This window comes from Ruditapes philippinarum, unplaced genomic scaffold (assembly GCF_026571515.1).
Source record: "Ruditapes philippinarum isolate M1 unplaced genomic scaffold, ASM2657151v2 ctg7011_1_1_1_1, whole genome shotgun sequence".
NCBI lineage: Eukaryota > Metazoa > Mollusca > Bivalvia > Venerida > Veneridae > Ruditapes > Ruditapes philippinarum.
In genome coordinates, this window is record NW_026861164.1 from 1 (window position 1) to 11,415 (window position 11,415).

At 30.4% G+C, this 11,415-nt stretch overlaps 2 protein-coding genes across 2 annotated transcripts; one reads left to right on the forward strand and one right to left on the reverse strand.

Annotated features, from left to right (window-relative positions):
• Positions 1-372: 372 nt before the first annotated feature.
• LOC132714736 (UDP-N-acetylglucosamine transferase subunit ALG14 homolog) lies at positions 373-3,166 on the forward strand (the record flags this gene model as incomplete). The annotated part of the gene is given in 4 exon segments (XM_060697654.1): positions 373-509; positions 729-851; positions 1,091-1,150; positions 1,630-3,166. Coding segments are annotated over 4 exon segments (485 nt in total), but the record flags the coding sequence as incomplete, so codon positions are not given.
• A 1,817-nt stretch (positions 3,167-4,983) lies between these two features.
• Positions 4,984-11,160, reverse strand: LOC132714737 (DNA repair endonuclease XPF-like). The gene is made up of 6 exons (XM_060697655.1): positions 11,013-11,160; positions 10,749-10,835; positions 9,854-10,027; positions 8,300-8,440; positions 7,011-7,103; positions 4,984-6,756 (listed from the first exon to the last, which is right to left on the reverse strand). The coding sequence occupies exons 1-6, from the start codon at positions 11,142-11,144 to the stop codon at positions 6,511-6,513; spliced, it is 873 nt and encodes a 290-aa protein (XP_060553638.1). The 5' UTR covers positions 11,145-11,160; the 3' UTR covers positions 4,984-6,510.
• Between the last annotated feature and the right edge of the window lie 255 nt (positions 11,161-11,415).

Sequence of the window (11,415 nt, forward strand, 5' to 3'; positions counted from 1 at the left end):
CTTCCTTACATAAACAGGGGTCACAGGTTTTCCCCTCCTTATTTAGCCCCATGAATTTTGGAAAAAATGTTGCTAATATTGTTAATTTTGGAAAGTAAAAAAATGGTGTAAGTTAGGAAATCTGCATTATTGTAAAGAAAATTTCAGTGTTAAATTTATTCCCCAATTTGGATATTATATGTCTTAGATTTTGTAACTTAATTTATTCCAGATGAAACTTCAAATTACAGACCTTAAATACAACATGTGTAATCTCTAGCCAAAGTTATGGATATTGTCACCTTTGGAAGGCATTCCTTTGACCTTTTGATATTACACTTATATAATTATAGGTTTTAACTCTCTTTGTTTTATGGCAATATTTATTTCTAGGTGGGCATACAAAAGAAATACTCAGTTTGATTGAACATCTTGGAGAAAATTATCAGCCTAGATATTACATTATGGCAAATACAGATAAGATGAGTGAAGATAAAGTACAAACATTGGAGTCTTCCCGGCAAAATGAGGTAATGTCAAACACCAGCTGTGCTTTCTTTATTTTCTTTTTTGACAAAATTACATATTTATGTCTTCCCACTATTTCAGCATATTTCAAGTATTCAGGGTTTCTGGGAATTCATTTATACTGAAAAATATGTGCATCTATATACATGTACATTATATTTTATGAATTGTTGTACGTCCTTGGAGCTGTAATTTAACTCATTTCTTTCTTTTTATTTCAGTTTAAAATATACAAGATTCCACGGAGTCGAGAGGTGAAACAGTCATGGATAACAACAGTTTTATCAACTCTTAATGCTTCACTTCACTCATTCCCTCTAGTGTTCAAAATTAGACCAGATATTGTAAGTAGATTGTTGCTAAAATATTGATTGTTTCTAATTGCTAAAATATTTTTTTTATCCCTTAATATTAAACAGCATTCTTTTGAGGTTCAGTGGTTGTAAGGCTGGATTTATAACACTTATGTTTAAATGAATGTTGCAAAAAGTGAATAAACATGGACTATCACTACTATACATAGTAAGTTAATTTTATGTATTGTGAATTTGTGATAACAGAAAATATTCCATTTCTGTTTCAGATTTTATGTAATGGTCCTGGAACATGCATACCTGTCTGTTTCGCTGGCATTCTCTTAAAGGTAAAAGTTTTATTTTGTTGATCAACACTGTAAAGGTCATGTACGGACTTTTCAGCTTAACTGGCGGAGGAAGACTTAAGATGGCTGTTTGTGCATTGCATTAGATACAAACTGCACCACCTTCCATAATCTCTGAATATCTTCCTCACATGAAATGATCTAAAGTGCCCTCCCACAATAGTGAGAGGTAAGAGATTGAAGTCAGCAACCTTGACCACCCTGATCGCAGTTTTATTTTGGTGTTTTTAAGTATTTTAGTTAAAAGATTAGAGAAATTGTTTATGGTCAAAGTAAGACTGCTATACTTACAGAAATGAGATATACATACAAAAAACGGATGCTGGCTTTGGAAACAATTGATGAAAGTAAATAAAATCTTTGCACATTAAAGCAAAGATGTAAATTTTTTCATTTGTTTTGCAGTAATGCAGTTCATCTTTGTTTAAATTTGGAACTGATATTTTCTCTTTTTATTGTAGATGTTTTATGGAGTAAAGGTGATCTATGTAGAGAGTATATGTCGGGTGGAAACTTTATCTCTCTCAGGAAAAATACTCTACCATTTTGCTGATACTTTAATTGTCCAATGGCCACAACTCCAACAAAAATATCCAAAATCTTTGTACATTGGACGCATTGTTTGAGGAGCAGAGTCTGTGTACTTGGTACGCTTTGTTTGAGGAATAGAAAGAATATAATCTGTGTTTAGGACTTGGGGAATAGTTTACTGGGCAATTTTGAGTTAAATGATTTCATCACTGAAAAAAAAAAATAATAATACATTAATTTTGTACTATTGATAATGCAGTAACTTAATAATAAACTGTAATAAAAATACCTGTAAATCTAGTAAAAGCATCATTTATTACCATATGTCATTATCATTATGTTTGACAAAGATGTTATACAAATGTAGCAGTGAAAACTGGTATTTCTTGTAAACAGTAAAGTGACATTATACTCATTTTTATGCCCCCACAGAGTGGGAGCATATAGCGTTGCACTTGTCCGTCCGTCCGTCTGTCCCAAAATCTTGTGAACGCAACTCCTCTTAAACCGGAATTTTCGCTGCGACCAAATTTAACAGAATTATGGCCCTTTGTTGAAGTTTCACTATATACTATGTAGAAATTTTGTGAACGCAACTCCTCTTAAACCGGATGGCAGATTTTGCTTAAACTTCCAGAGATGAACAACCTTAATGTGTAGATGGTAGTAAAGGAAGGAATTTTAGCTGCAACCAAATTTAAAAGAATTATGGCCCTTTGTTGATTTTTTCACTATATACTATGTAGAAATTTTGTGAACGCAACTCTTAAACCGGATGGCAGAATTTGCTATAACTTCCAGGGATGAACAACCTTAATGTGTAGATGGTTGTAAAGGAAGGAATTTTTGCTGCGACCAAATTTAACAGAATTATGGCCCTTTGTTGATTTTTAGTTTTCAACTTGTGGCACATGTAGTCCAAAAAATATTTGACCTAGGATCATAAGATTGACAGAACAGTGGCGTGTGGGGGCATCCGTGTCCTATGGACACATTTCTAGTTTTACTTTTAAGCCGAGATCCATATTTTGTATATTTCAAAAGATTGACATTTTGATGGGGGTTGGGTAATAAATGATAATTATAATTGTTTAGGATAATATATAAAACCTGCATATAATATGAAAAGACTACCACACGCTTTTTTTATGAATTGAAAATTACAGATAATCTCCTAGGGATATTTATAGATATTTATGGTGGGTTTTTAATTACTCAATTGTCTTTTATTATAAAATTAAAAACAATTATAACAAAGTGAAAAGTGAATTTAATTTTACCTGAACACTCGCCATCTACTCTTGTATGGGCATAATGTCATTTGACAATGTAAACAGTTCGTACACAAGTGGTTTCACATTGATCACCATGTGGACCTTTGTCTTCTTGTTGAAGATACAAATGTATTTTACCAACAATTTAAGGTACAGTTGCCAAAACTCTTTAATAAATTCCTGTTAAACAGTCTCTCATTGTTGTTTTTTGTCATTTAGTAAAAGGTTGAAATAACAATATAATGACATTGAAAGTAAGACAGAAGCTTTATATTGCAAATAAGTTCATGGGTCAGTGATTATATTGGTAAATTATCAATTAGGTCAACAACTCAGTGATGTTACTTTCTATGCTATATCTACATTTTTGGCAGATTGTAACTCAAGATATTTGCACCATGGAGTTGCGCAATCATTTTTATTTGAAAGGTGAATTAAGTACATAATTTAATATTTTAACAAGACCAACTAGAACTATCGCTGAATGCGATTTATACCCCCACCAATGTCCTTGACAGAAGACGACTTGGAAGGTGGTTAAGGGAATAACTTTAGTGGCACAAATGCATATACATAAAAAGAAATTATCTCTGGTGAAAAAAAGACTAATTGTACAGGTAATAGTATAAATATATATTGTCAAATCATGATCGAAACAGTTACAAATAACCTTTCATTTTCCCAATTTACTAAACATTTTCTAAGTCAATTTTTGACCTTCAAGTGTGGCCTTGACCTTAAGCTGTCACAAGGGTAAGATGGGTTCTGCACATTGCCCAGTTGGGGTGAACATTTGAGTCAAGTTTGAAGAAAATCCTTCCATTAGTATAGAATTTATAGAGAGAACACGACATATTGTCTAGTATTTGATAGTATGTAAATTTGAAGACTTAAAAAGGGGCATAACTTTATTAAAATGCAATACAGAGTTATGAAACTTGACCAGCATATCTTTATTGTGACACTTCATATATATTTTAAGTTTCAAGCAAATACCTTTTCTAGTTTCAGAAATATTCAAATACATGTTAAAATTTAAGAATATTTTCTAAGTCAATTTTTGACCTTCAAGTGTGACCTTGACCTTAAGCCGGCAAAAGGGTGACATGGGTTCTGCACATTACCTTGTTGAGATGAACATTTGAGCCAAGATTGAAGAAAATCTTTCAATTAGTGTAGGACTTACAGAGCGGACACAACATACTGTCTAATATTTGATTGTTTGATATTTGGCCTTCAATTGTGACCTTGACCTTGAGCTGACACATAGGCAACATGGGTTCTGCACATCCCCTTGTTGAGGTGAACATTTGAGCCAAGTTTGAAGAAAATCTTTCAATTAGTGTAGGACTTACAGAGTGGACACGACATACTGTATTATATTTGATTGTTTGATATTTGACCTTCAATCTTGACCTTGAGCTGACACATGGGTTCTGCACATCCCTTTGTTTAGGTGAACATTTGAGCCAAGTTTGAAGAAAATCCTTCAATTGGTATAGGATTTATAGAGCGGACACAAAAATGGAGACTGACGGACGGAACGACCGACGGACGGACGCGACAAAGCAAATCCATTATAGCCCCCCCCCCACACACACACATTTTGTGGTGGGGGTATAAGAATTAAATCTTTACACATTAGATTACCGGTAAATGTTGCCACATCTTTTCATTTTAGTAGTTAAAAGTAGTTTAAAGTTAAAATAGATTTTGTTTGAACACTTACATACAATTGACCAAATTGGATCAATGTCTTAAAATAAATGTGCATAAGCCTTGATAACACAATTAAGATCAATTGGTTCTAGTAGAGGTATTTACTGTAATTTCATCAAGATGAAGTTGGATTGTACTTCAACATATAAAATTTAATTTAATGAGGATATCACTGCATGATATTATTTGCACCTTAGTCAAGTAAGAAAAGGTTTTTTTCATCAGTGTTTAGAAATGGTCTCTTTCATCAATTCTTCAAATGGTGTACAAATAAAAGCAGAGTCAACACTGTTAATTTGATAGTAAATTTATTTTGCAAAATTAGATCAAAAAGTCTAAATGCACCAATAATATCAATACACATTACAAGATCTGATGAATTATAAATCTGTAGCACATAATGTTTTGTAAATTACCCTGAATACAGTTAACAAACACTGCAATATGAAAGTGTCAACATATTTTGACTGGTAATATTTTGAACACAAACTGTTAATTATCTACCCTTGATTTAATATATATTATAAATTTAATGAACACAATATAATAATGGATAATCTTCAGTAGAAATCATTTGGTGATTTTCTGCTAAAATTATATAAGTATATCATTTCTAAACACAAATGCCCAGATTCAATAAAATTTGTTGAGGTATTTATCATTAATATTTCTAACAATCTCAAACCTTTTCTTAGTGTGACTGATAATTACAAAACAGATCCTGATACAATCATAATTCATAACAAAGTTAAGACATGGCATTGCAATGAACAAAAAATTATTTTAAGCCTTAGATATCTGGATCTTTGCTTAACTTCAAACACCACACAAGGAAAAAGGCTTGTATAAGAAATTAGAAAAGAATATACCAAGATATCACAAGACAGGCAAATTTGTTGAATAAACAAATAAATAAATGGTTCAGATCACTTGAGTATCATATACTTCAGTATATAAGTAAAATGAATTTGGTATCTTTACCTATAATGAAACAATGCCTATAAAATTAAGCAGTGACAAGTAACTCTCATAGTAAAGTTAAAATAGTAATGAAATTAATTAATTACATAGTGCAATGTCATCAATAATTTTAGTCTTTCACTTGAAGAATTATAATTATAGAATTTCATGTGTTTTCCTCAAATTTGTTGCATGCAATTAGTTCAGGAATGACCAGAATTTATATATTTACTCTAATTTACATTTATTTTGCAAAATCTATGGATGGGTTTTGACAGCACTTGGTGAGCCTTGTAACACTTACTCATATACATGTATACATAACTGCCAACTTTCAAGAAAATTGGATAAATTCTATGATATGGATCCTGATGATAGGACAGACAGAAAATACATTTACACAAGGTACCCCTTTTGCTTTCATAGCAGGAAATAATAAATGGAGGTGCTGAGTAATGATGAATGTGAGAGATAGATAGTAAACAGCAACTACATGTATAATGTTACATCATGATGAAAACAGAGGTTGGCAAGACCTGACTATTATATTTCTAGTCAAGTTGCTTTAACTTGGAAATAAAGTTTAAAACAGATGTACATATTAACAATTGAAGAAATCATAATCAGATTATGTTTGGTATTACTGTAAATGTCTAAATTTCAATATTTCATTCTCATTTAGAGTATAAATGACCTTGTTAACAATAAATAAACATATCTGATACAATGGTAATATCTGACATAATGATGTTACCAGATTTAATTTTCAAAAACAGAAATATATGTAAAAACTTGTTTATAATGAAATATCACAGGTTTTCCTATGGATTAAGTACCATTTCATCTCAACATGTTACTTCATCGTTTTCTCTTGTTCCATCTTTTCCCTGTGTCTGATTTAGCCTGTTTTGCTGACACAACATTATCAGAAGGATTGTGTTCTTTATGCAGGAAGTTCCACAACTGCTTTGCATTCTGGGAATGTCCCATTACACTGGTGAGTTCTGTTTCAGTAAAGGTACACAACTCTGCCAAATCTTGAACTTTATTCATTATCTGACGATAATTCTTAGAGTTAACTCCTGGCATTCTAAGTAACATATCCTGAAAAGTAATTAGGTTATGATAAGTTTATATTTACTTGTCAACCTTTTCTTTGGGTATATTTTTATATGATATCATAATAACGAGAAACAGCCAATTATTTGACAATATAATGTTCATTTCTTTCAGAGTAAAAAATGTATCAGTTAAATGAAACTGTATGGTTAAAATTAATATCTACTTTAACAAATAATATCAAAGTATTTCTGATTTTTAAATTCTTTTTTACAGCAGGTTAAAATATAAATATATACCTGAGGATGATGACTGTATTTATCTGACCATTCTATATCCTCTACAGATGATACTGTCATAGCTTCATTAGCATCTGGCTGCTCCCTTCCCATCTGAAATATACAACAAATACCATCTCATCTGAAATATACAACAAATACCATCTAAAATACACAACAAATGAAATATAAAACAAATACCATCTGAAATACAAAACAAATGAAAATACAACAAATACCATCTGAAATACAAAACAAATGAAATATACAACAAATACCATCTCAAATACAAAACAAATGAAATATACAACAAATACCATCTGAAATACAAAACAAAATGAAATATACAACAAATACCATCTGAAATACAAAACAAATGAAATATACAACAAATACCATCTCAAATACAAAACAAATGAAATATACAACAAATACCATCTGAAATACAAAACAAATGAAATATACAACAAATACAATCTGAAATACAAAACAAATGAAATATACAACAAATACCATCTCAAATACAAAACAAATGAAATATACAACAAATACCATCTGAAATACAAAACAAATGAAATATACAACAAATTCCATCTAAAATATACAACAAATGAAATACACAACAAATACCATCTGAAATATACAACAAACACCATCTCATCTGAAATATACAACAAATACCATCTCATCTGAAATATACAACAAATACCATCTCATCTGAAATATACAACAAATACCATATTAAATATACAACAAATACCATCTGAATTATACAACAAATACTATCTGAATTATACAACAAATACCATCTGAATTATACAACAAATACTATCTGAATTATACAACAAATACCATCTGAAATATACAACAAACACCATCTCATCTGAAATATACAACAAACACCATCTCATCTGAAATATACAACAAATACCATCTCATCTGAAATATACAACAAATACCATATTAAATTTACAACAAATACCTCCTGAAATATACAACAAATACCATCTGAATTATACAACAAATACCATCTGAAATATACAACAAATACCATCTGAAATACAACAAATACCATTTGAAATACAACAAATATTATCTGAAATATACAGAAAATACCATCTGAAATATGTACACTAACTTTCAAGACAGAAATTATTACTCAATCTTGTATGACAAAAAAGTAAACAAAGATGTGTTGACTCGTAAAGTTTCTTCAAAATATTTGTTGTTTTCTTTCCTTTTTTTTTTCTTTTTTCTGAGCCTGGCTAGACCTCCAGGCAGTAGCCTGACCAATGTTTATATATTGTTACCTTAATTTCCTCAAAAAGTTCTGCTGTAGCATATGGACTCTGACACCACAGTACTCGTACTTTAGGGAAATGAAGTGTCAATAATGTAAGACGTGTTGTTGTCTCCTGTACAGACACATCGTTAGACATCTGATATTTACCCTGAAAGTAGAATACAACATATTATTTAATTTTACCCATGAAATATGGTGCTATATCATTCAAATATATTTCATATTTGTAAAAAATAAATATGAAATATAAATATGAAAGTGGGCGGAGTCAAATCTCTTATTTATTTTGAGGGACTTCTTTCGCCATTTTGTTTAAAAAATCTGATAAATAAAAAACAACTTTTTGTTGAATTTTGTTTTGAAAACTATCTAGAATGATAGAAAATGGTCTAACTAAGAAAATAAATACGAACACCAATATCTTTAATTCAGTCATTAACGCTGTACAGACCTTTAAAGAGTTGTTTACGTGACATCAAAATGTAGCGCCAAATATCGCGTGCAAAACAAGATGCATCTATAAATAATACATGTATATTACTGTGCGCTGTACAATTGCAGTTGCGTAGCCAGCAAGAGGGTTCATAACCATTTTTCTTTGATATTGAAATTAAATAAAAAGGTTATTTTTTCGTTTTTTCGCACAACATGATAAAATGCCTCATATTTTCACTCGCCGTGCCGGCTCAAGAAAATATGTGGCATTGTATCAGGTTTCGTGATAATATATTTCATATTTCACTCAAACAAAAAAATATCCTCTTAATAGCTGATGGTATATCAAAACAGAGTGTAGTTTTAATACTGACCACCTAGGGCTACATCAAAATTCAACAGTTCAACTAGATAATATCACTTAGAGCATATATTATTTTTTGGTTGACTTCCAATGTAAATAGGGTGACTTTCTAGCTTTATAGGTGGACTACAACCTCTGTTGTACCTCTGTGCATTCATTAGTCATTGGTGCCTTAATGGAGTCAGTGGCCTTCCATAAACTAGCTGGGTAGCTTTATTGGAATTTAAACCCACAGCATGAGGGTCAAATAATTTGAAGTCAAACCATAACCACCAAGAACATGTCAGTATACAACATTTTTAACATTAAACATATATAACATCAATAATATACATGTATATAATTCTGCCTTTTTATATAAATTTAAAATTCCTCGGTAATATTTTGACAGACTATATATATATACAATTGTATATGCATAAACAAATTTTCAGGAGAAAAGAGAGGCATTTAAAAATACAAAAGAGAGTATAAACAAGATTTTGAAATTTCATTTAATGAATTTCAATAAATCAATGAGTTAGACAGGTCCATTTAAGATATTTGTCCCAAATAGTTCTAATTAAGTACAAAATTCATGTTTATTAAATAACAGAGAGATTCAAGGTCGCAACTATGGTGACAATAAACCATAATATTTAGGGTAACAATATAATTTTACCACTTATAAATTTCATCAAAACTTTCATTAGATATAGGCTTAATACCCCTTTATCCTAATACTTTTTTTCTTCAAAAAATATCTTTTTCAATTGAACTAACCTGTAGTGAGAATGATTTATTAGGATCAAACTCTATGAGAAGTATTGGACGCTTGTAATATCTACACATTGATACACACTGGTTGTAGAGGCGGCCATTGTTCAGGGAACCAATCAGATCAGAGACACTCTTCCTCTCTACACAAATGTCAGGAGTTAATATGTAATCTCCAACCTTAAAATAAACAACAGTACACATATGTCAGGAGTTAATATGTAATCTCTAACCTTAAAATAAACAACAGCACACATATGTCAGGGTTTAATATGTAATCTCCAACCTTAAAATAAACAACAGTACACATATGTCAGGGGTATATATGTAATCTCCAACCTTAAAATTAACAACAGTACACATATGTCAGGGGTATATATGTAATCTCCAACCTTAAAATAAAGAACATTACACATATGTCAAGGGTGGAAATATATTTTTCAAACCTAGATAGCATTTCAATGATAAACAGTAATATAAAGGTTCAAGCTATTAGGCTTGTATAGAAAGATTATAACACATAAATCTGAGGGCATTATGTTATATTCAGATACTAGAAAAGAAAATCTGTCAAAATATCACACATGTAAGTTGAATGGTAAATGGTATTTAATTTGGTAGCAACAAATTTGTCACAAAATTTGTAATAATGCATAAATTCCTCAAAAATCAAAAAAGGAAGGCTGAATTATGGAACATGTCCTCAATGCAGAATCAAAAGTCATAAATATAATTTGCAAGAAATTATAATTATTCTAATGATGACTTATAAAGAATAATTCAATTGTAAGAGGTACTACATGAATACATCTTAAAAATGTTGCTAAAATGTATGAACATATTACAGCATATACAGAAAAAAAAATAAAATGATTATTTTGTTGGAATTAAAATAATCTACCTCTAATGTCACTGGCTCTATATCCATACCTCTTCTATGAATCAATGATGGTAACTCACTTCTAAATTCTCGCATGTCAACTATTACCTGAAATATAAAACAATTTTTTTTCAAATGACAAATAACAATTTGTACACAGGTAGCAAATAATTCTGTATTATTTTAAATTTCCATTGGACAAAAACTCTGTTAATATTTTAATTACTCAATTTTCTATTTATAACCATACCTAGACTTATTGATGAATGTTAAAATTATTCAAACCTTGTTTTGTGAAGGATTTAGATTGAGTTGTCCCCCTTTCCTTGTATTTGATGTGGCACCAGCTGGAGCTATACCTCTTTCTAAATTTAGATCATTTTCCATTTTGCCATCTCTTTCTTCTGGTATAACCATTGTCTATAAGTAAAAATAAGAACAATTGACCAATGCCAATTAACTGTCAACATAAACTTACTAAATTTCAAAGTTAACCCCCTGTTAGAAATTTGACTTTCTCAGATAACTTTCTAAAATCTCAATATCACCAACAAGTGTTTGTAAAAAAATTTAATACTTCATATAATCAAAGCACTGAATGTACTGATGGGGAGGCTATGAGAGAATGTTTCAGACTTATAGTTTCTTTTCTTTTTGCTTGAAATATGCTACCAAAATAAAAAGATAT

Coding starts and splice junctions, on each gene's coding strand:
- LOC132714737 (XM_060697655.1), bottom strand. CDS start 11,144: ATGGTTATACCAGAAGAAAGAGATGGCAAAATGGAAAATGATCTAAAT. Junction 8,441..9,853: donor ATAAATCATTCTCACTACAG/GTTAGTTCAATT, acceptor TTCTACTTTCAG/GGTAAATATCAGATGTCTAA. Junction 7,104..8,299: donor AACTTTTTGAGGAAATTAAG/GTAACAATATAT, acceptor TGTATATTTCAG/ATGGGAAGGGAGCAGCCAGA.